General features: G+C 44.4%; 1 protein-coding gene across 1 annotated transcript in view; it reads left to right on the top strand.

Moving 5' to 3' along the window:
* crppa (CDP-L-ribitol pyrophosphorylase A) overlaps nt 1-4461 on the top strand; it is a 46757-nt gene extending 42296 nt beyond the window's left edge. The window contains exon 10 of the mRNA XM_037075956.1: nt 3731-4461. Coding sequence (XP_036931851.1) covers nt 3731-3835 — 105 coding nt within the window. The 3' untranslated portion in view covers nt 3836-4461. The remainder of the gene's footprint in view (nt 1-3730) is intronic.
* The last annotated feature ends 21573 nt before the right edge of the window (nt 4462-26034 follow it).

The following is a 26034-nucleotide window of genomic DNA, read 5'->3' as shown; positions in this document are numbered from 1 at the left end:
TAAACCACAGAACAATGACTTGGGTACGACATAAAGAGAAAACAGGAAAAGCCTTCATTCACTCCGAATCCTTTGATTCCACAAGCCAGTTGTAAATCTAAAAGCATATTAAGAAAAGCTTGTAGATGCTGACACTGAATGCCTCTGGAGCCCATTCAAAGCTGTCATATTTTGATTCCATCATTTTTTTTGTTGTTGTTGTTGTCATTTCCTGTGTTGCTTTAATCAACGAGAAGCCAGAGTCGCTGATATGTGCACCAGCGCTTCAGTTCCCTCTTCAGCAGGTCGGTGTGGAAAATCCATGTCATCCGACCCCCCCCCCCCTCCTGCCCCCCCTCCGCTGGTTCTGATTAGGGACGAGTGCTCCGGGAGTTCTGGATCTCGGGGTCTCTCGCTCCCATTAACCACGGTCAGGCCCAATTCCACGCTCATCACTCTCACACCTCGTCACATTCCCGTCCAGTCGCTGCACAATCGGTGCTGTGAGGATTCTGGCCGGTGAACTTCGACAAAGGACAGAGCGAGAGAAGGCTTATTTTTCTCCTGGTGCTCTTAACACTCAGCTCCAAGTGTGATAAACTGCCGACACATAGTTGTGATGATGAATGCGCCTGGAAGTCAGATCTGAAGATATGCTAAATTGGATGTTCCAGATCACAAATCATCCTTGTTTTGTCTTTTTAGCAGGGTATAATTTTAATATGTTTTAATGTTCCTCTCAGTGGAAGTTTGGACATTAAAAGCTTTATGAAAAGCCTTCTTTAGTCTTCTTAAATCATTTTGTTACACTAAAAAGTAAATCTGCCTTTCGAGAGCTGGCTGATAGAATCGGCACCGGAGCCAGAGGAGAAAGTGTCAGATTGGTTGGTGTTATTTCAGGGAAATAATACAAGTCAGATCCAATCCTGTTTAAAAGGATAATTATCACAATTTATTACAACTTGGATCAAATTTTTCGTACGTTTTGGCGTCATTCTTCTCTCCTCTGATAACATTGTCCGCGCCAGAATTGACGTTTTGACGTCTCATAGCAGGAAAAGGAGAAGTGGAACTAATAATGTTAATAAAGGCTGCATTCCATCTAGGTGGTTCAGTCCCAGGCCTCTGTTGTTGTCCATCCTGGCTCACTGTCATGTTGGACTGCAACACCTGAATGGATCAGAGCCGTTGTTAATTTCATCACAGTAGTTGCACCTGTGCTGCTGTGACAAGTCAAAGAGAGAGAGACTCTGCTGTAAAGTGAGGAAACATCCCGAAAAACAAGTTTTCTGAGTCGACAGTTGCCAAAAGTTTTACTACCGTACTTACAGTTGTGTTGAACACTTTTGATGTGATAAAGATAAATTACTCATTTTGGGAGCAATCAGTTTCGTTTTCCGCGTCCAGACTGGTCGATAATTTTGTCTGAACTGTTCCTGATCCTCTGAACAATTGAATTTCCATTTTCTTTTTCAACTTTCAAGCTTTGTCTCCTTTTACGAAACCTTCCCTGGACAGCAATCATAGCTCAGCTGCAGCGAGACATTACCGGCCTGTCAGGTTTCAGGCAGTGTGCCCGGGGTCGTCGTGAAAGATACTCTTCATTTTGAAAGTCTTTTTTTTTTTTTTTATCGCTTTGGCTAAACCAAAGATGCAAGAGGAAAATTGTAAGGAATGGATGAAATAGTGTTTCGTCTGCAACTGTCAGAATATCTGTCCAACAATCCTGCTGCTCACAAAAGTAACTTAGCATTTCTTCCAAGGCCGCAGAGCACATCAGCAACTATCTACATTTAAATCCTCATTCTTAAAGTTGTTACTCTCATCATTTTAAAAGTAAAAACACTGACACAAACTTCAGTAAACTGCCAAACATGGTTATGTTCGAAGACATTTTTTGCCTGGAACGTGCAACTTTAGCCTCAGATTTTAGCACGATAGCATGTATGTAGCCATCAAGTGCAAATTTAAGACTCAGAACATCAAAAAGTGACGTTGGGATGGCAGAGTGTCTTTGCTTTTGACAAGTTGGGAATGAGACTCAAAAATCAAACGTTCTCACACATGGCACCTCTAATCAGCTAGCTAGCTACGAAGGACAGCCGCCATTTCAGCCGGGAACAATCAATCGTCGATGGCTCGAAATGAGAAGTCTGCTTCGTCTTCCTCAGTCTCAAATCCAGGACCAGTCAAGACTACCTCATGATTTTGATGATCTGCCACTGTTATCATTGTGAACTGCATGTGTCCTGTACAAGAACTAAAAGCTAAGCACAACAATTAAATAACCAAACCAGTGAAAATAAGATCCAATGCGTAAAACAGACTTGAACTTGAATACGGAGTTAATGTTTGTTAAACTTTTTGCTCATTGCAGAAACCGAAATCAGTCCCAGGCCTTTCGTCTTTCTGTTGTGGTATACATCATTTTTGTGTTGGCAGTGGTCGATGCTTTATCTTTAAAAGTTTCAAAGAAATTAAAATCTTTTTCATATTTTCTCCATTGTGCATGCTGCTACATCAAAAGCGATTAGTAAAGCCTTATTAAAGTCCATCTATGAAAAAGTCCAGGTAGAGCATGAAGCATAAATCTCCGTGAGCAACCGGCCTGTGGTTAAAACAAAGTAAAGCTCCTTGAACTGCTGCCGCTTTGAAAGATGGAAAACAGGTCATTGTTAGGCCTCATCGAGAAACTAAATCAAAGAAGGGAGTCGCTGTAGCCCAGGGAACAGAGTCAGGGGAGTGAAAACCATTAAAAGTGCATTGTGCAGGCGGCCTGCAGAGGAGGAAGAAAAAAAAAAGAAGAAGAAAGAGATACAGAGGAGAGGAATCACGAAGGCTAAACAACCACAACAGTGAAGTCGGCCTGGAGAGAATGTATGGTCTCCTTTTAGTCTTGCGTGTGGTTTAGCGTAGATCTGTCCAATATCATGCACCATAAATCTCAAAGTGGGCCTTATTGGTTCACAAGCTTCAGAGGACTCGACATTAACACAAATCTGTGAAAAAAAAGAAAGTGCCTTGATTCTGTGGCATCCCCCTCCCAACCCTCGCCCACCCCCGCTGGAAAATTGCTTCCGTCTGTCGATTGAGCGAGCCATAAAATAACTCGATAGTCACGAAAATCCTCCGATAGATCATGTGATCCTTACAATCAAATGAAATGTGGTGAATTCAGCGTATGTGACCTCAAAGCTGACTCCAGCGGGAAAAACAGAAACAGGATTTCTCTCTCATGACGAGCGTTCAGAATCCAGGATTTTTTTTTTTTTTTTTCACGAGCCTCGTCAAGAAAGTGACAGCTGATGCTAAATTTGGATCCCTCCCGACTTCCTCTTTACCGTTTGTCAAATCACTGATGGATGTTGTAACTCCTTCCTGACAGCTCTGTTTCTGAACGGCGTGCGTATGGTTTGGATTTGTTCCCCCCGCTAGTTTGAACCGGCTGCTAGCGCTAACTGAATGCTGCTGGCGGCCCCATAAACTTTAAAAAACGCTGGTGTACAAACATTCGGATGACTCAAACGGAGTCGTGACTCTCCAGAGGGAAGATAAACACGAACAAATGTGAGTCTGTGTGTGTCGACGTCTTCGATTGTTACTGCAGGGTCTTACTACTGAGCTAATGAGCGAGGTGGCATGTCGCTAGCGTGTCTGTCTCTAATTTTATGTTCTTTAACAAGCCACCACCACCCTCTCTCCTCCTCCTCCTCCTCCTCCTCCTCCTCCTCTTCTTCTCTTCTTCTCTCAGGACACCGAGCGTTGGGAGAGGTCAGTGCTGAAGGTGGCCGAGATCACGTCAGCCCTGATCCGGGAGAGGAGCCCCGCCCTGGTGGGACAGCTTCTGCAGGCGTGAGGGGGAAACAAGCATCCACAGAAAATCCCCTCAGTGTGACTCATGAGCACTGCAGGGATGAGACAATGGTGTTTATCCTGCTTTTAGATCCATCTCTTTATCAATTACAGCAGAGTCAGAGGGGTATTCCCAATTTCCAAGTCCAGGGACTTTCAAGAGGCCGACTTGAAACGAGAATTGGTGAAATCGAAGCTGGAGAGGCTGAAATATCCTGATTTTAGTCCAAAGTGTTGGTCAGCCTCTGTGAGTACTACCCTTCCCACAATGCAGCGTTAATTGAACCCTCACACACATCTTTCAAACTCAGTGGCTTTCTGCAGCGGTCTTCCTCTAAATTATGCTTCTGTAAAGTGACCAGCGGGTTTTTTGGGTTTTTTTGTTTTTTTTTTTCCGATGTTCTCCGGAGGTAAATGAAAAGAGGAAGTTACATCGCAAACAAACAAAATTAAAAACAATCCCGTATCTGAATTCATGCCGTCGACGGTCTGTTAACTTAAACTGCTGCATCGTGTCATAACCACTGCTCTTACCTCTGGATAGAGGGTGCGCATATTTTTGTACCTCATCACTGCTGCCTGTTTAAAACGATAAATGTGGCACAATAAAGATGTTTTTTTTTCATAATCTTTCATGTTCTTTTGAGTTTTATTTTGAAATCCTAAACATGTTTGTTTACAGAATGATTTAATAGTTTAAGGTCACAAAAAAAAGATTTAGGTTAAAATTAGGTTTCTGTGTCAGTCTAATAAAAACATTTAGTTGTTTACGAAAGTCATCATTTTCATCATTTACCAGTCACGCTTCAGTTTTCTCCTCAGATCACCTGAACACTCACCTGTCACCTGCACAGCTGATCAATCTGATTACGTCTATACAACGGGCAGATATTACAGTCACTTGCCAAGATTGTTGATGTTACCTGACCTGTGAAACACTCAGATTTAAACTCACGTCCTTCTGTATCAAGCAACATGTGCTTAAAGGAATCTTCTTGGATTTGCATTTGCTTTTTTGTTGAAATCGTGTTCAAATCGTACTCAAACTGCACCAACAACAGGGATATTTATGTCATGTAAGGATGCAACTAATGATTATTTTCATCACTGATTGATCTTTTGTTGTCAAAAATGTCAAAAACGTTTGTAAAAATAGACGTCTTCAAATTGTTTCTTTGGTCCAGCCAACAGTCCAAAACCCAAAGACTCTTTATTTCATGTCATAAAGGACAAAAACAGAAGCAAATCCTCACGTTTAGGAGGCTGAAACCAGCAAAGTTTAAAGTTAAACTAAAGATCTCAGCTGTCAGAGGGCTGGAGTGGAGTACAAAGTGCAACATGTTTCCTCTGTAGAAGTAGAAAACTATGTTTCAGCACTTAAGTTGAGTAAAAGTACCGTGTGAGGTCGCCGTCTCTGCTGATGCACAACACGACGTCATTAACCGAGCGTGAGTGTGTTCATCCAGGTGCCTGCAGCCGTCCGCAGGATCACGTATTCGTCACAGGAAGGAGGGAAAAACAACGGCCAACATCAAAGAGCCTTTAAAAGCGTTGATGCCGGAACATTCCTCAGACGGCCACAAAGGCCTCGGCGCTCCGTGGAAGCCTCTCACACTTCCAGGGCATCTCCAGTTTCCTGCGTCTCTCTCGTCCTCTGCAGCTCGGTGGAATTCCGACTGTTGATGGAGAGCCGCCCGAGGCGAGAGGAGCTCCGTCCTCTGAGTCCTGTGATCAACTCCTCACAGCTCACGCTTGTGTTTCAGGGATTCCTCCTGAGACTGTAACACACCGTGAGAGCTGGAAGCGACTAATACTGCATCTGTTGTGTTTTTTTTTTTTCTTTATTCCTTTCATCAGGATGTTTTCTTTTTAATTTGTTTCCCATCTGGATGTGTTGTGTGTCCTGACGGCACCTCTGGGTGTGTCGACTTACTTTCCTCTTCTGTCTGTCGTCCCTACAAAGCAAAACATCTTCAAAACTTCAAGTCACAAACAAAGAATCATTTAAAAATCAAAAGTTTCAGTAATGTCCTGAAACAGCTGGACGAATGTGAACCAACAGGACTGCAAAGTGAATTTGTTCGCGTCTATTTTCACGTTTGGCGCTTCAGAGAAGAGTTTGTAGCAGCAGGATGGCGTGATCGAGTCAAAAAATAAACGACAGTGTTTTCATTGTCTTCTTTTCATGGGATTTATTGATCATATGTTGCTGGTTCTTTTCTCTTTATAGTCACATGTTTTTAGTTTTTTGTTTGAAACTTTCAGTCCGTGCCCACCCCAGTATGGTCAGTTCAAAGATGTCTCATTCTTTGATTTGTCATTGATCTGAAACCATCATAACTGTGAAACTTATTTCAATTTCCATGGGTGCACAACAGCCTGAGGTGTATAAAGTAACCAGCACTTTGAACAAATACACTTTTATTTGCCATAAAATAATCAAATGTAAGAAGCTGCTGATCATAACTCGGAGTGGATGTTCTGAGAGGAGAGTGGAGGACATTAACAAGTCTGGATGAAGAAACATCATCAGTGTTTTTAACCTGCTGGGTCCAGTCATCAGGTGTGTGTGTCTGGTGAAGATGGTCACATGATGGATTCCTTGGCATGCAGCGACACCTGGTGGACAACATGGTGAATGAGTCCTGTGTCAGGTGAGTGTTGGACAGTGTTTCTCCACTAGGGGGCCTCACTGCACTGGTCTAAACAAGGACTTCATAAGTTTGGAGCTCAAACCTGCAGAATAAGAAACTTTCTGTGGTGCAAAAACAGCATTTAATACTTAACTTTAAATACTTTTTGTAGGAAGTGAAGCAAAGGAACAAAAGGCCAATCAGGCGTATCTGTTTGAATTTATTTTGAATATATTTGCTTAGTAAGTTTATTTTGAGTGTTAAATTGCTGCTTCACATTAAAAGACAGACGACATTCACAGAAAGAGGAATGATGTAAAATATATAAAGTCATTGTGTTGCTTATTCCCAGAAAAGGATGTAAAAAGAAACAAAAACTGGAACAAGGTTACGATTTTTCAGTGAATCAACAGGTTTTCAGTCTCGTCTTGTGTTTTTTCCTCTCAGCTCGGGAGTGTCGACAGGTGAGACAGGTGGTCGGCATGTAGACCTGATGCTTTGGATTTTGCAGTGGTTGTTGTCGCTCGTGTTGATTCTGTCTTCTTGTATTTGTTTTATTTGTTTTCTAGAGTCTTTCGCTCTGTTTCCTTCCTGTTTTCTTGTACTTTCCCTCCACACCTGTCTCACATCTGATCAGCCGGCTCTGCTCTTTGTGTTTTTCTGTTATTGGACTCTCACCTGTGTTCGTCCACCTCTCTCCACCTGCACCTCGTCTCCTCCTTAGTTCAGTCTGTATTTAAGTCCAGACTTCAGTTCAGCCTTCTGAGTCATCATGAATAAAACTCCCTCCTCTCCTTCCTGCTGTCTTCTGTAATTGGCTCCATGTTATCTGCTCTGGTGTGAAAGCTGTTGTAGCTGCTGTGACCCAGATGCTAAAACTTTGATTACAGCCTTAATATTCAGTGTTCAGATCGTTTTAATGACACAACGTGAAACGCAAGTGAAAGTCCTGCGTTCAAACACTCAGTAAAGTAAAAGTACGTACTGTAAGAGTTGTCAGCAACATTTAATTAAACTATATAAAGTAACAGTGCTGACTGTGCAGTCAAAAGTTCTCTGTCAGTGTTTTAAATCTGAGGTTAATTTAAATGTTGCGTTTCAGTTCATTTAAACTAATCTGTGTAATTTTTTTACATTTCTGCAAACCAACGATACGATAAAATGTGTACATCTCGTACGCATCATTTTAATATCTTTACAGTATTATATCATCGTCAGACTGCATGTACACGAGCTGAGGAGAGGATGGTGGTGTTGGCGGGAGAGCGATCACTTTCTGAAATGTGTTTTTAACGAGACGTCGAGAGAATTTCCAGCCGCAACCACTTTTAAACCAAAACACGATCTTCTTCTCACCTTCCGCAAGTGGGTTTCCTGCCGTCACCTAACCAGACCACAAGCGCAGTGAGATTAAGAAGCATGCATTACCTGTCGATCAGGCTGGTGAGAACCACACGCCTCTGAAAAGGTTTCAGGCCGTCAGATGAACGGCCTTGTTGTGGTAGAAGTGCCTGGTCAGCGTCCGTGATGCTCAGCGAACAACCGGAAGTTGTTCTTTTTAAGGAAGTGTGGAATCATGTGGACACACTGATGAGGATGATTTACTGAATCTGAACTGTGTGCTATATATTTATGTCTGTTAGGTATCCCAGGGTAATCCCAGCATATTCACATTCTCTCGCTGGACAGGAAGAGTTTGGAAAATAGTGATCAGAGCAGCAGCACAGTAGCTCTGCTGGTGGATCGGGCCTCTGAGTCTGACCTGTGGGCCTTTTCCTGTCGCCTCTCCTATCAATAAGGCCAAAAAACACATAAAAAGAATGGCAGCTTGTAATTTAAGTTGTCAGACGAATGTAAACAGTACAACATTTGCCTCTGTGATGTCGAGGAGTCGCAGTATAAAGTTACAAAACACAGACTCGCAGCACTTTGAGCACCCGGAGCTCGATCCCGCTCCGGCTCACAGCGACATCTGTGTGCTTTTCCATCCAACCGCACTCACTGCAGGTTTTTTTTTCTGGGTATTTCTGTAAGCGTGCCCTGGTTTTGAAATGAATGTGACAACCGTAAATTTAGATTCCTGTGCCCGAAGTTCCTCCTGGCCGAAAAGGATCCCCGAAATCTGGATCGCAATAAAAGCGCCTCGTCCCGTCGCGGCCAGCGGTGCCTCACGTCGGAGCTCGCAGAGAGAGAAACCACAAGAAAGCACTTCTTCTTCCTGGAGACCAAACAAACAGAGCGAGGGGGTCAAAAGAGCAGACTAAGAATATGAGGGCTTTTGGACGGGTCAGGAAGCTCCGTGAGGACCAACGCCAAGGACAATAATACGGGAGGGAAGGTGTTCAGGAATTTGACCTCATGAAGTCACTGCGAAGCCACAACGTCTGGCTGCTGCAGCCCGAAACCAACATGATGAAACTCACTCTGATGTCTTTTGGACTTCAGCGTCCGTTTGTGTTGCTGTAGTTTAACACTGTCGCTGCTGGATTTCCGTGGATTCCCACCAACGCCAACAAAAATGTAACGCAAACTGAAAAATCCCTCTTGGCCCAGTGGCACCTGAGCTCGTGGACGGTGGTGCCATCTGGTGGAGATCAAACCCTGAATTTCACGGTGGATTTTGCAAGCAAACGCTCGACAGTCTGACCACCAAATCCAAACAAATGCACAGAAGTTGTCTGTGTGACGTTCTGCAACAGAAGTCGGATTGAGACTGAGCTGCAGCAGCAGATGGATGCTGAGGCGACCGCTGTGAGATCAGAGCTCAGAGTAAACATGTTGGGAGTGATGTCAGCGCGCGGAGACGTGAGTTTACACTGAATTTCGGGGAGGTTAAGCTGTGATTTCGGTGGTCTGGAGGAGGTTGAGGGAAAATCCAACAGAGGGGAAATTTAATGACACACGCTGCTTCTGCAGCCATGATGCCATCGAGAGAGAAAAAAAGCCCCTAAACTTCTGGGAAGTGCAGAAACCTCAGTGGTCTGTGATATGATGAGTGACTCCGCTGATCAGATAAGGATCTGTGCTGCCTTCAGGTGCTCCCTGTGAATTTTCACCATGATTTTTGTGGGTCATATTCTGCTGTGTGTGAAGATTTGTGCAGCTGCAGCGTGAAGTCAACATCGATCAGATCCCAAGTGCATGAAATCAGCTGGAGCAGGTGTTATCAACGTCGCAACGAAGCTCATTTACTCTACAAGTAGTCTACTGTGATTAAAGATGTGCTGTTATGAGTTATATTTCCAGTTTAAAACTTTAAAAACGACTTCTGTTAAAGGTGCATTATGTAGTTTGGTGGGAAGAAAAACTGTGTAAATATGTATTTGATATATTTCCCTACAAACAAACAAGCTGCTCTCAAGGAGGATACGGTCTCCAGAACACTGATGCGAGAAAGGAAGCTACGTTTCAGCCCAGTGACAATGTTTGTCCTTTATTAAGTGGCATCTATGAAAACCTACTCGGCAGAAATGGGAGTGTAATACTCAGAAGAATGTTTGAATTAGTTTGTGATCATCTGAAAATAAGAGTTGTTGTGTTTTCATTACCTTAGAATGAGCCGTTTATATGTACGTAGGGAGCAGGTCTCCGTCCACGCAGGGCGCCATGTTGCACCGCCATGTTTACAGGAGCCCCGAGCAGACAAACCTGGCAGTCTTGCATTTCGTGTGGCTGCCGGAAAATGACCAGGTTGGAAGACGAAGAAGAAGAAGAAGAAGAAGAAGAAGAAGAAGAAGAGCGAGTGGTTGATGTTTCCTGTTTCCTGCCAAACAATTTGTACTGCGAGAAGTTTGAAAACCACAATCTGATAAAGGCTAAACAATCATACTTACTTTTACAAGAAAAATCACAGGAGCGTGACTCGCTGAAGAAACACAAAGTGTCCTGCTGTCTGCTGGACAGGTAGCAGTAACGTTATAAAATGTACAACAGACCGTAATATCTATATTTCCCCTTCTTCTCATTATTGAATTTACATGTTTTTCAATATAAAACAGGTTTTATGATAAATAATTAGGACATTTATTAGACAGAAATGATTGTGTGTCTAAATAAAACAATACGATTATTTAAAAACTGAGAAACATTATCATTTAATGCTTCTGATATATACCTTTAGTTTTATTTGTTGATGTGGCCACTCAGGTTTTAAAAACACCAGGAAGTCAGCCGAAGGGATATTTGGGGATTATTTTGTACTTTTGGCAACAATAAGAAAATCAAGGAGTTTATTGTGCTTTTACTGTAGAGTTATAGGATTTCCCACAGCACTTGAAGGCAACAGAGTCCTTGGGAAAACATGACACAGTTGGAAAAACAACTCGAATTGATCCGGTCGTGTTTGCTGCTGTTCAAACACCAAACAGCTCCGTTAACGTTTCTTATTGTTCTGCCTTCTCCGGCCCCTCGTACCAACTCCCACATACTTCCTGTGGCCCCCTGAGCCGAGTGCTCCTGAGGGCCAGATGAATTCCACATTTCTCCCCTCCTGAGCTGTCACTGGTCCACACACAGCTGAGGCTCGGCTTTATAAATGAGACTCAGCAGGACGTGGGATCTCTCGCTGACAGCCGCGACTGAAACAACCTCCGCCAGCGCGAAGCTTCATCTGCCCGGCCGCCGCCTCGGCACATGTGGACGGGCCCCACGGTGGTGCTGCGGTCGACCACAGCCGTGCGGCGGGCGACCTGGTGTTGAGAGGCGATGTTGTGACGCTCTGCCGCAGATGAGGGCAAGGTTTCATTCAGTAATCGAGGATAAAAAGTTTCTCTTTGCCACAGAGGTAATGAGCTGCAGCGAGAACTCAGATCCAGACAGAAAGAGCCGGAGTGATCGGAGGAAGCCTGGAGGATTCACCGTAATGAGAAATCTGGAAATATCGCACACGTGTGTTCGAACCTGACGGCAGAATAAATGTGTAGAACCACAGACAAGATAAAAACGCAACATTTCTTTACCAATTTCTGCTGTTTGGTTTGAATTTTTGCTGTGTTTAGGTTTACACATGGAAACCACTGACAGAAGCATCATAGATTGTCTTGAAATACCTGAGACGATCCAGCGTCCGGTGAAAAACAACCAGCTATGTCGCCACAGAAACAGCTGTAAATAAATCCAGGTGTGCTTAAATTCAGAGGTGAGATTCGAACCATCAAGGTGACCATTTGGGCAGAAGTTAGCCTTTTTCTGCCGGTGTTGATGTTTCTAATCCTTTATCGTGCCATTAATATCATACACCACTGTAAGAGTCTTGCACTCATTGTTTAAATATTCAGAGTGAAATGCAGTTTAAAAAATCTACAATTCAAAGTGTTCTGCTGGACTTTAATTCTGCCAGATCAGGTGACAAATGTCAGGAGAAAGGTCGAAATCTCAGCACAAGTAACAACTGATTTTCCTCCGATGTGTAATGAGTTGAAGCCCCAAATTCAGCAGGAAGGATTTTAGTGGATCGAGGCAGTGATTGGCCTACAGAACTCCTAAAACGACTGTTTTCTTGAATGGAGTCTGGTGGCTTTGAATGGAGCAACGTAACAGCTGAGGACGTCTTCTGGACCAGTTCCAGTATGTTTTTCTATCATTTTTTTCTTCACCAATTGGTGATTTAGACCCTATATTTATATAAATATACAGCTCGGGCAAAAAACACCAGATTTACCCTTTAAATCCACCTGAATAATGTACTTCATCACAGTTTTTCCGTCTCTACTCCGTCCGTCCGTCTGTCTGCAGAGTCAGTGTCTCTCTCTGGTCGTATAATCTCGTTCACTCAGCAGGACTCGGATCCAAACCTTGTCTACATTACCGGTGCCAGAGGGGCGGATCAGATGGAAGACAGAGTTTAGTAAGAGGGTGAATTGGTCCAATTTAGGTCCAACAATTTTCTACAATTATGTCGGTGGGAGGACACGCCGGTACATCAGAGCTGATTATTTGTGTTCGGAGGCGGCCGGGTTAATGGGTGCTCCATCATCACCGGTGAGAACGGGAGGGAATGAGTCATCGGTCGATGAGCGTCTGTGTCTTCTCCGTCTTCTTCTTCTGTTTTCACTGTAATGGACTTTATAAATGAGGATGTCCTGAAACAACACGGGACAGTGTGGAGAGTTTAAGTGTTCGCGTTATTATGGGGAAGATGAGAAACACTTATTCATAGTTACTGTGGAGGGAGGAGAGGATGGAAACTCAACAAAGTGAGGACGGAAAGATGGAAAGACACAAGGAAGAAAATGAGTCGGGAAGAAATATATGGGAAGGATGTAAGGAAGGAAGAAAGGAAGGATCAGAAACAGAGAGAAACTGAGGTGAAGGAAAAGGATGCAAGAAGAAGAGAAGAAGAAGAAGATGAAGATGAAGTGAAGAAGAGGAGAAGAAGGATGCAAGAAGAAGAAGAGAAAAGGAGAAGATGAAGAGAAGAAGAAAGGAATCACAGAATCATAAAAACTGGGAAGGAAGGAAGGAAGGAAGGAAGAAAGGAAATGGGAAGAAGGAACCAAGGAATTGAGAATGGAAGAAAAGAAAGACAGAGAGCAAGAGAACAAAAGAGACAAACAGTAGAGACGAAGGGAAGGAAATGATCATGAAAACAGCAGGAAGGACACAAAGATGGAAAGAAACAAAAGACGGAAGGAAGACAGAAGAAAAGAAGAAAATATAAGATAGAAAAATCTGAAAAACAACGATAGCGTAAAACATTAAAGAAGGAACAGAAAGAAGAGAGACAGAAGTGAAAAGAGGAACAGAAAGACAAAAGGTCTGATGAGGCAGGAAGACATTTAGTAGACAGACTCTGATTTCTTATCTTGACTTGTGGAACGCTCGTCTTTACTTTGGTGCCAGTAAAGTTAATTGAACGGAGCTGAAGCTGCGAGCGGAGTCCTGACGTTAGTTGGAAGCAGCTGTGGATCTGGCCGTTGGTCCGGGGCGACTTCAGCCCTCCTCCTCCTCCTCCTCCTCCTCCTCCTCCTCTGCAGGACCTCCATCATGCTGACAGCCATGTTGCAGCTCTGTTCCTGATACAGACGCTGAAATATCAGCAGAGCTCTCCGGCTCTCCTCTTCTCTCCGCATCCATCCATCCCGGCTGCTTTCGATTTTCTTTTTTTTTTTTACTCCTCAACTCCTCCGGCGACGCTCGATCAAGAGACAGGACGTCCATCCGTCACGGCTCACACCCAGGCAAACACACGGTGAAGTTATGATCTTCTCTGCGTTAATACGCGTCTGATTAGCGGTTCTCCATCAGCGGTGGAGCTGCAGAGGCGTTAACTCCATCAGACTCAGTGCTCCACCTGCAGGATGTCACGTGATCAGCAGCGGTGGGAGACGTACTCACATCTTTTACTCCAGGAAAAGTGTGCTGACATCTGGAGAAACACAGGGCTCCACGATCTGTGGGCGACGCCATCTTGGATCCTTGGAAAAGTATGGAAGTATTAGAAGCTAAGTGTACTTGGAAGTCGATAGATCCCAGTTAATAACAACACAACATGTCCACAGATAGAAGTTGGACAGTATTGTGTTAAATACTGAGACACAAATAAGACAGATACACATTTTGTCCCTCAGCTCTCACAGCCATCTTGGGTATCGTAGTCCGAGTTGGTTCAACTTTCCGAGACTGAAACCCAACATCAGGGGGCATTTCCTAACACGGTTATGGTCTCAGTCACTTGTTCCAAGTCTTCTTCTAAACAGCATGTTGCTCATTTAGTGAATTATGGTCCCATTTAGAGTCCCGTTAGGCGAGACTTTCCACCTGGCAGCCATCTTGGCAGCGCCCCCAGACAGTTATTCTGGGCTAACAGGACCTGAGTGGACGAGGTGGAGAGCCAGAACGTCACTTTCAGTTGTCAGTGGGACGTGAAAACTGCATGTATAGATCCACCAGGTTACACTTCTACACTTCACAACACCAACACGGTGACATGTAACGTTAGAATAAACTCACCTTCCTTGTCAATCCTGGGTATCAGTGTGAAGTCCTCATCTTCACTCCTGTCAGGGTCCGTCCACATGGAAACGCTTTTGTGTTTTGCATCGATTTGGCCGATCGTCCACATGGATCCTGCAAACGCACTTTTTTGAAACCTGGTCTCCTTCGAAAATGCCGCCCTTGCGCTCTCGTGTGGACGGCGAATCTGCATACTTTGCATATCGATGACGCCATCGCCCCGCCCCTCGACCTCTAGCCTTCGACCTCTTAACCTCGCCACGTCTCACAACAACAACAACAACAATGGCGGACTACATGCTTGTGTTCTTGCCGCAGAAGAAAATAGATTATGGACAACCGACTTGCCATTTTCACCTTCTTCTGGTTGTTTGTACACAGCTTTATGTGCATGCTCTGCTTCTTCTTCTCTGTTTTTGGTGAATTTCAAGCACCACCTATAGGCCTGGAACATGAACTACAGCGTGTTGAGTCGTTTTACGTGTAGACATGGCCTCAAATGTCGATTTCCCGGTTTGGCCGGGATGCAGTATGCGTCATACAAACGCCTTCTCTGGTGTTACAGACTTTTCTATTCAAAAATCCCAGAAGTGGTCACTGTCTTGTTTCCCAAAAAAAGGTCAGTTTCGTGTGTACAAATGGCTGAAACACACAGAAAAAGCTCAGTTTGAGAAAAAAAACATGTGGACGGTGTCGTGAGTGTTTTTTAGGGGGGCTGAGAAAACAAAACGAGGTGAGTTAGAAGACGACATGCACGTTACATGCTTCTTCTCTTTGTGCGGCGCCGAGCATTCAACTCCCCGAACAACAATACCAAAGTGAGAAGTCAGTTCCCTTCACACACGTAATTGCAAAGATGGTCTGCAGCTGTGCAGGAGGTGTGTCCATGATCACACACAGCAGCTCATTAATCCAAGATTCCCACAAACTGTCAAACCACCAAGACAACCAGAATCACAACAGACACGAGAGTTTAGTGACCATCTGTGTGCGACTACTGCTGCCGCTCGGTCACCAACGCCCCCCGAGGAAGTCGCCTCGCAATCATATTAGGTCTTTGTTTTGTTTTTAAAAACTCTCTCAACACGAAACTTTCTTCCTCGGACGGAAGATTTCTGGGAAGAATCTGCTGACGGGGGCAGAAAACGGAAGCTCAGCGTGAACGCGGATGCCAAAACATTTATCTGAATTACTCCGAATATTACAGGCTCAAACTCGGCTGCCTCTTCTTTCTTACACACACACACACACACACACACACACACACACACACACACTAAGTACACTAAGTACACCGTGGAGACAAATCCCCAGCTGATCTTTCCCATGAACATGTCTCTCCCCGACTCGCAGCCTCAGCTCCCTCCGGACCACGGTGAAGGATTGTAACTATTTTTCTCCGCAACGAAAAAACCTCAAACACAACAACAGCAAGTTAGTCATCGCGACCTGCCATAACATCTTGATTTGTGTAATAGCGTGGGAGCTCCACACACACAAACACACACACACACACACACACACACACACACACAGCAGCACCCTTTGAGGGATCAACTCATCAGTTTTGCATGAAAAAGACGGCGTTCTGGAGGCTCCCCGCGTCTCTCCCCCTGCAACGTGATTTACGAGGCCGAATCATTCACAGCGCTCACTTCCTGTCAGTGAAATCTCCAGACGTCCTCCTCTGTTTTATACTGTCACGTCCCATCTAGATGGCTGGCTGTGGAATTTAGTGCACGGCTGGATTAGTCTTGTCTGCACATGTGTTTCGCTGCGGGAAGCTGTGCACCGTTTGACCGTCCTCGTTGAGGTTTAACTGCTTCTTTCCCTCCTCTTTCATGCACAGACTCACTCTGTGTTTTCTTTATATTTCTTAATCATCTCGCTGGCAGTCGGCTGAGCGCCGGTACTGACAGAAATACGGTGTCCTGTAAGGCGCGCTGGCTCCTAAACTTGTTCAAACCTTTGGCTCCGAGCTCGGCTTCATCAGTGGGCTTTGACGACTTCCTGTGATATTTTACAGCCTTCTGCTCAGACACTTGAAGATGCTGAAACACGCGAAGACTCGACAGAGAGACAGAAAGTGGCCCGGTAATATTTTAGTGACTTCAGCATTCGTCCTGACTGAGAGATCCACTTTTGCTTTTTTTCATTGCAAATTAACCGTGGGCCTCCAAGTAGCGCCATGCTCGGGTGATATTTATTGATATGCAACAGCCCCGGAGCGCCTAATTGGCTGTTTTGGAACTGACCCGACCTGCGACGGCTCCCTCAGCTGCCAGTTCTCCTCCCAAAATGGCTGCCCCGACCACAAGCCTTCGGTTGGCCCAGCACTTTTCATAGAGCCGGGCTGTAAATCCTCTCCCTCCTCGCTGCTTCGCCTTGAACGTCTTCATTACCGAAGTCGTTTTGTCAGCACACCATTGAGCGTAACAGAATACCATGCTGACCAACATTTAGGTCATTTCCTCCTCTTAAGACCAGATATTGCGCTGCCGCAAAGGTAGCTGGATTGCCAGATTGGAGCCCTGGGTTGCCAGATTGGGGACCCGGTTAATCTAATTAGAGAGTGAGGGAAAGAGGCCCGAGGGGCCCGCAGGAGAGGGACTGTGGCGGAGCCAGGACTTGTTCCCCCTTTTTGAAAAACTATGCACCGCAAAATACAATGTGGTAATGTCTGCGGGCCTAATTCTTCCGGAGGGGAGAGAGCCGGACTCTGTCCTGCAGACAGCCACATCCCTCGCTTCAGAGGAAAAACGAAAGAGGGAGCAGAAGAAAGAGAGTCCGAGGATGATTTATGTCCTGCTGTGCAGACGCAGAAATAAATCCAGCGACCTAGCGCAGAGGGGGAAGCAGGCCATAAAGCACAGGATCAATTCTAAAATGTTCCCCTTTTTTGAAAAACCCCAAATGAGCAGAAATCTCCTCCCATGTCAAAGCCAATCGCTTTGTTTTATGTCATCAAGGCCTTTTTATGATAGTGTTCCCGTTCTTAAGAGGGAGGCGTGGCCGTCTGTCTGTCCATGACATACGAGGTTCAGTCGTCGGAGTGAACTCGCGGCTCTCGAGCTGATAATTAGGGTCTTCGGCGGTGAACGTGGTGATGGCTGCGTGGGAGGCCGCTTTTTAAAAAGCACAGCTAATTTGAGCCGTAGAAGTTATTGGGGTTCTTGCTCCTCGCTTTACCTCCAGCTCGCAGCGGTGCGTGGGACCTGCCTGGTGTCTTAGATGTCACACACACACACACACACACACACACACACACACACACACACACACACACACACACACACGTACCTCCAGGTGGCCGAGAGCTGTGCGTATATTTCACACCCACTCTGCTACGATCAATTTCACCTCCTCGCATGCGTCCAGTTAAAGTGTGCAACTTTTACAAGGGAGCCAGGGATCAGTTTCAAAACTCCCCCAGAAATCCCAGCTTCTTTCCGTCTCTATTAAACGGACCTGATGTTGACCAGTAAAACGATCGCTGTGCCGTTGTGTGACCTCCAGAATCTGCCGCGGGGACACGAGGAGGCAACATTTATTTGTTACACTCGAGGCACAAAGTGAACTTGTTGATCCTCTGGATTTCAGAGGAGACGGACAAAATATATTTAACACTGAACACAAAAATGTTCAGACCGCAAAATGGAGTGTTAAAGTTAAGAGGCCGTGAAACGAAATAAAGAAAACAAGTGAGCGGTTTTTATAAATGTCTCTCTCGGTCCAAAAGTTCAGGAATATAATATGAATACAAACGACTTCAAGGTTCTTATTTTGTAAAGTTTTACAGGGGAATCATCACGAGGAGATGAACGATGTGAAGTGAATTTTGACTGTCGAATCTGATATTCAGCATTTTTTTTGTACGATTGTCAGAATGTTTTTTATTTGAATACAAGTACAGATAAATGATTATTATGTTACCACATTAATGTAGTGAGTAAAAAGTACAATATTTTACTTGCAAAGTATAAAGGAGCACAGATCAAGTATTTCGAAACGTCAGTAAATGTACTTAGTTACATTCTATATTTTGCTTTTTAGCTCATGGTTTTTATTTTCAAGCCTGCGATCTCGAGCTGTCATCAACTATACACTGAATGTGTCTGTAAAGAAATTGATAGTACGGCTTCATCTTGTTCTTCTTCCTCCTTTTCTTCTCCTTCCTTTTCTTCGTCTCCTCCTCCTTCTTCTTTTTCTTCTTCTTTTTTCTGACGTAGCCTCAGTCCAACACCTACTCAGAACAAAAACAGCGAACAGACACACTTCTCATGTGTCCGGTGAACACAGCCGAGCGTTTATCAGCTGAAGAGTCAGATGTTTCCCTCAGGAGTTGGTGGAGACCAAAAACAGAGCTAAACAAAAGGAGAAAGAAACAAGGAGTGTCTTTGTACACATGGGAACATTCATGTCTAATAATTAACCAAATAAATGATTACACTCAATGCCTACACATTTCCAAGAGATGACTGAAGACACGGTACGAATTGTCCGTCCCCAGAGGTCACTCAGTCGAAACAAAACACAACAGAACAAACAGAACCAACATGTCAGCCGTGTGAGATCACTTCACTGTCAAACAACTGCTGGAATCTTTCTGCGTGACTCAGTTTTATTCTCGTTCTATTTGGTCTCGTTCTCCGACCTCCTTCCTCGCTCTCCGACTCTTTTCAGGGAAGACAGACGGACACGGCGACCGAATGAGCATCACTGTTGGCTGGTGGAGTCCTCTGGGTTTGAACATTGTTGGAAAACAAAATAAAGTACACAAGTCGAGTTATTTTTAGACAATTTAATGCAGAAATGTTGCTAAATAAATGTGTACGTGGCCGAATTCAGCACAAAATGTTATACCGCAAAAGACGAGTTCAACCGAATGTTGACTAAAAGTGGAATTTTCCATTTCTCTCTTCTCACAGGTGTGTGTTTATACTCTGGTTAGGTTCAGAAACCACTTGGTTAGAGTTCAGAAAACAACAGTGGTGAAGGAGATAGTCCGCTTCAAACCCAGTTCAAAATATCCCCATGTGATCTGAAAAGAGGCTCTGGTGTTACTCGACTGTTCGGTTGCCTGCTACGTTTGGTACAAATGTGAATCGTGGACGTACGATATCTGTGGTTTGCAGAAACATTGACCGCTAACATTACATTTTTTAGATCATTTCAACTTGCTTCTGCTGCCCCCAAGTGTGAAAAACAAGGAATGCAGCTTTGATACGCAGCATATTTTATTTCTGGTCCAACTTCATCCAGTTTAATATTTCCTAATCTGTTTGAATCACATTCAAAATAAGAAAACAAAGCAGACACATGACACACTTCAGTCCCTCCTGATTTCAACACAATGGAGGAAAAACTTAAATCAAACATTAAAGTGTCTCCTCAGATTCAACACCATGTTTCTGGTCTTATTATTATTTTGACCACACTCACCCGTTGATTCTGCCGACCCATGGCGGTCCTGGATATTGAACTTACTGTCACTTACTGAGCAGATTTCCTACATATTAGTTTCATTGTTCGAGGGAAGCACATTTTCATCCTGACGCACGCTCCGGCTCGACACCGCTGCTCTTCCTCCTTCTGTCTTTCTCACACGTTTCTTCGTCCTGCGCCGCGGCCTCCATCCCGCCTCCTCCTCTCCGTCTCTCTGACGTTGACTAATTGTGCTTTGTTGTGATTAAAGCCACCAGATGCTCCGCGAGAAACCGGCCAAAACCCTGTAAACTCGCGGCTCTTTTTCTATCGCCCCGCTCTTTCTTGTGGAGAGCGGCAGGAATGTCAGCCATCTTCCCGTCCACACGGGACGCCACAACACACTGGTTTTTAAGAGCGTGTTTACAGTGAGACGTTCCGCTGATGTGGGATAGATTTATTACTTATTTACTCTCCGGCTTGGCCCGTCTTTTTTGTTGGTCCGGGTTTCTGATCACTTTCGATGCCTCACGCCAGACCACGAAGTGATGGCGGCATGTAAACACAGCCGACACGAGCTGGAATCCAGGAATCTGTGTGTGTGTGAGTGTTTGTGTGGGTGTGAGAATGAGGCAGACAATCTGTGTATTTATACCCACGCCTGAGAGAGAGAGTGTGTGTGTGTGTGTGTGTGTGTGTGTGTGTGTGTGTGTGTGTGTGGACATGATGTGAACATGTGTTAATTCATACATTTTCACTTATTATTGTGTGCATGATTGTGTGTTTGTCCTCGTGTGTCCTCTTGTTCTTCTTACTCATGTGCTCTGTGAGTGTTCCTATGAGTTTTTTGTCTGTGTGTGTGTGTGTGTGTGTGTGTGTGCAATTAGTCGGTTGTAATCAGCGCCTTATAAAGGATCAATCAGGTGGAAGATAAACACGGCCCGCTTGTGTAACACACTTCATTAGGAAGGAAAATGGAGCCGCGTGATCACAGAACATCAGTATTTACACCAACGTCTGCACTTTTTAATGCCTCCTAATGTCGGGATTAAAGCTCGATCTGCTCTCAGGCGCTGCGGAGATGCAAATTTCAAGCAATTTTCCCAAATGGATTGTCTAAAGAGATCGTTTTGGTTTGTCGCAAATTTGGGTCTTATTTCGGTGATTTTGGAAACAGAGTCTGGTGCGGAGGGAAACACGATCACACAGGTTGTTCAGAAGCCAACGTGAGTTTAAATCAGACTACCTGAAGCAAAACTGTGTGTGTGTGAACAGCTGTGGTGAGTGTGACAGGGTCAAACTGAAGCAGGAGAAGAGGTGGACGTCTGCAGAAAACAGTCTGGACGTCAACTTTAGCGCTCAACTTTGTTTTTCTCTTTCAGATAAGTGTGGTAACGTCTAATCGTCTGACCGCTCATGCTTCCAGGTGTCTTCTATTGTATTTTGTAGGTATAAATGCACTTTGAATATATAAAATCCCTAATTATGGATTATTTTTCATAATCTGAGCAGAGCAGACGTGACATTTTGCGCAGACAGTCAATCAATTACTGGAACTTGGTCCCGTTTTGCCTGTAAAACAATACAACACAATACAATAGAAGTTTGTTTTTTGGCCAGTGGCCCAACATTAAGTTCACTTCAGTCCAGTTTTGGTCACTGCATGGAAAAAAAAAAAAAAAAAAAAAGTTTGGATAACCCTGAATGCAAAGAGCAAGAAAGAGACAGAAGTTGGTCCATGAATCAAACAAAAATGTATGTTTTTTAAACAATAAAAGGAGCCGATCTGCAGAACGACCAAAGTAAATACTGTTCATATGAGAAAATAATCTTTTTTAACCCAAAAGTCTCATTTTTAATATATCAAATGTGACATTTCCGTATTAAAAACGTCAAAAAACGATGATGTAATGATATTTCCAACAAACATTTGAACCCAAATCAATAATTTCACTGCTTTTTATTTTGCGACTTCCAGGGAAACATCAGTTGATCCATCAGGGAGCGAGAAGGGAAGTACGTAACACTTTGAAACATTACCTCGTCCCTGAACGTCTCCCTGAGTCACCTAGACGGACTTTAATTGGAAAACGGTGACTGTTTAACGATGAAGACTCCCGTGATACAACCGCACTGCATGACATCAACTAAGCAGTCTTTGGTTTTGATTGGTTTGATTAAGAAACCTGCAAAAAAAAAAAAAAAAAAGAGGAAGTTTAGCCACTGCAGGAAAACACAGGTGTAAATAAGATGATTAATAAAGTTCCAGTCAGCTGCTTCAGTTTCAGGGTTCAGGTTGTGCGTTCGGCTCCCCGTGACACAGAAGATGTCTGCTGTGAAGAAAGTTTAACACTTTAAATGTCGCCTCTCAAGTCAAAACAACAAGTCTGTCAACCTTTAACTCCCTGAACAGTCACATTTAGAGTTTCTTATTTAATGGAACGACTAAAAAAATCAACCCAAAAGAATCATTTTTTCCTTTTTGGACTGTTTGTTCTGTCTTGTAAAAATGTTTAATTAATGTTCAAATGTAACAGTAAGAAAAGATGTTGACGGTTATTAATCTTCGCTTTAAACAAAAGAGAGCCGACATGTGCGCTCGCTGTCATCTGATTTTGTAATTAAGATATCCAGGGTTTGTTTAACAAAGACATACTGGGTTGTAAAATATTATTAGAATCACTTTCTTCCTTTTGCACTGACGGTTTATCACCGTGCACACAATGTATCATAAAAAAAAAAAAGAAAAACTGCCTTAATGAGCTGCTATTAAACCTCCCGGTGTATCTGAGGTTCCTCCTCCTGTACGTTTGATTTACAGTACTCGGTGTTTGCACAGTGTCGTGGGGGCTTCGGGACAAATTGCCTGCAAAGATCTTTTAATTGATGAACAATAAAAAAAAAACTAAAAAAACAAACAGCTCCAGATGTTGTTTGTGTGGTTGGCAAACAGCTGAGAAATGTGCCGCAGAGACACAGATTGTAATTTGAAACAAAGAGTTTATTTATTCACTCGGCTCGCAAGAACGCTAATAATGAAGAAAAACATCACGGGAACGCAATAATTCTGCTCTCTTTGTGCAAACGTGCCATAATTTTTTAACAGAGTTTGTAGAAATCAGAGTTGTACAATAAATCTCTCTTAGAAAATGCCCCGTCATGACCTCGCTGCAGAGTTAACCTCATGAAAACTGGGTTATAATCCAAAGTGTGACAACTCTGTGGCTAAAATTCAATATTATCAATATAACATTTCTTCTTTTCCCGTCACTTTCCTCTCTCCTGACGTTTGTTCTCTGGTCACGGAGACGTGATCAGGTCTAATTCACACACTAACTCTCCCTGCTGCAGGAGACGAGTGAGAGTCTTAAACACCTACAAATGGAAACGTAAATTATTTTCATGGACGACGGTCTCCGGTCCAAGTCGTCCCACGCCGGTTCCTGAGCGAGTCTGTTGTTTCAGCATCCTGATTGTTTCCTGCCGCGTGATGAGCTGGATTAAAGCGTCCGTCTGAGCTCAGGTGTTGTTCTCTTCTTCGTGCGCTCAGCTCACTTTGGTAACATCCAACTCCAGAGCATCTGCAGGGAGTTGATCTGATTGTTAATCATCAGAGCAGACTCATGGATTAGGCTTTTTTTTTTTTTTTTTTTAGGTGTTGGCTTCGGCTTTTTCTGGCTTCGTCTCTGTTTTGGAACTAAACAGTATCGAGATGCTTTCCAACGCCCCCACGAGCCGCTCATGTTGTCAGGCTCCATGTTGCAACCCCTCCATTTGTTGATAATGAGGAAATAGCAGCTGCAGTGTCACTGTGACATCAAACGTGGACACCTGAGGTCAAAAAGAAGGTGTCTTTGTTCGTCCACAACAAAAACCTCCAAAGGAAGCTGCAAAAGAAGGACGGGTCATTAAATAACTGATGATGACCTCTGTGAGTGAGTTCAGTCATTCTCTGGACGTGTTTCTGCTTCAGAGGTCGTACTACGATGTGGTTTTGTTGGGATTTACTGTGATTCACCATGAATCTCTCATAGACTTCAATACAGCTGACACCACAGTCAAGCAAGATTCAGTGACATCGTTATTTTTTTTAGGCAAGACTTTGAATCTAGTGGCCAAACTGTGTAATAACAACGTCACGTGATGCATATTGGCCCTAAAAGACTTTTTCCCACAAGCTTTCTAAGATTTTTGAGTGTCACAGCTCCATCAGAATTTGATCTATTCGATTTGATGACAGTTAGAACGTCTGGAAGAGTTGCACTAATATCGTTTTCTCCTCATTCAAGCTAGCAAGAGAGCTAAACCGGAAGCTAGCCAGCTCAGCCGGAGGAAGTCTTCAGCGCGCACACTCACTGCATTCATCTCGGCAGTAGATTGTTTGTCCTCATGTCTCCTCAATCTTTAAATCAGCTGACGCGAACACATCACAGTGAAAACAAACTTACAGTATCCTGACAGCTCCTCTCAGCAGCAGTTTAGCTCCTTTCAGCTCATTGTTTTGGCAAGCTCTAATAATCCACTATACCACCACCCATCCCTAAACAGCAGAGGGACACAAATTTAGCTCAAAGTCTGGCAAGATCAGCATGATCCTAGCAGCTGCCTCGCAAGGTGAGCTGGCCCGGACTGAAGAAGAGAACCACGTCACTGAACCACATCCCCAGATGAGACTTGTGATCGGTTTGCTCGCTCCTCGTTCATTCACGAGAGAGCGTTACCTGAGGCTCCCGGTCACACGTGACTCCTTCAGGGATACGCTGCATGTATGGGGGTCACCAGTAGAGGTCCTGGTGGGTTTCCTGACCGCAGGATCACTTGACAGCAGGTCTGTGTTGCAATATGTGGCTCTGAATAAACAACAGAGGCTCTCAGTGCCGCCTGATGAAGAGCCTCAGTAACAGACACTCGTGATATTACTACAGTGTGGCTGCGAGACCTTCTGTCCACATTAAAAGCTGCAGTTCCTATGGGGTCACGGTTGGCCTGTAACATTCCAACAGGAAGTCCCACCTCCTCCTCCTCCTCCTCCTCCTTTTGTTTTAATGAAGCCCCTGGGAGGTTCTGGAAAGCCCTGGAACTGAATGCAGCCCATCCCGTCCAAACCGCCGCCTCCTCTTCAGTCCCAGCGAGCTTGGACCAAACCCTGCTGCACACGGCCCCGTCGCCACGGCAACTGCAAACAGGACGGGGGGAACAGGGTCCTGCTGAAAAAAAACGAAAAAAAAAAAAAAAAAAAGGGCTATGATTTCAACAGATGTCACGACACACAGGCAACAGAAAAACTCTGGGCTCCGGTCAGTTCTGTGGCGTGACTCTCATGTGGATCTGATCCACAGGCAACACATTTTATACATTATCAGGGACAGGGTGCCGTATTCTGTTTCTGCAGCGCGGGTCGTCATTTTTAACAACAGCTGGATGAAGGTGTCACTAAATAAAATTCAGGAAATCGACACTACACCGTATAACAACCTATCTAACCCTGTCGTCATGACAAAAGCGGGGTATTTGCACCCATACAGCGTGCCTCTGTATCCTCCTATTGTCCACGCCATGCGTCATGTCCACACGGAGCGGGCGGCCGAAGCCGGTCTCCTGATTGGGCGACGACATGGGATTGTTCTGGACCACAGTCGGGGGAAATGCTTGGGAACTCCACTTCCCAGCGTGAGAGGAGACGGAGAGCAGAACGGCTCCCCGGAGGCTCAGCCGATGACCCCGCTGAGTGCCAAATATGCAGAGGTCACTGGATTCCTGTTGGGCAAGAGCTAAATATGACTGACACCGAGCAGCAATAACCCTTGACTCCAGAGCTGCTGGAGAGACACGCTATTTATTTGCAGGCAGATAAATGTCAAGCAAACAGTTCTGAAATTCAAACATGCCTCCAGTAGAAAACTGTGTGGGATGTAAACTGAGGGGAGGAGGGAGGCCGCTGGATCGGAGCAGGAAGTAAAACACTTCAAAACAAAGAGTAGAAGAAGTGAAAGGAACATATTACAGCTCCTCACAGCTCCCTGCCGCTGCACTCTGTTGTGTTTTGTTGACTGTAATACTAATGTTGCCACCATCATCTCTCGTTTTAGAGAACTACACGAACTAATAAACATTTTCTCTGCATTCGAAACAAGTTTAAGATCACTGAGTGTAACTTGGGGGAAAGAGTTACAGGAATGTTGCAGGAATCACG

Source organism: Acanthopagrus latus, chromosome 17 (assembly GCF_904848185.1).
Source record: "Acanthopagrus latus isolate v.2019 chromosome 17, fAcaLat1.1, whole genome shotgun sequence".
In the NCBI taxonomy this organism is placed as follows: domain Eukaryota; kingdom Metazoa; phylum Chordata; class Actinopteri; order Spariformes; family Sparidae; genus Acanthopagrus; species Acanthopagrus latus.
The sequence above is the reverse complement of the archived record's forward strand: the minus strand, read 5'-3'. Positions and strand labels throughout refer to the sequence as shown.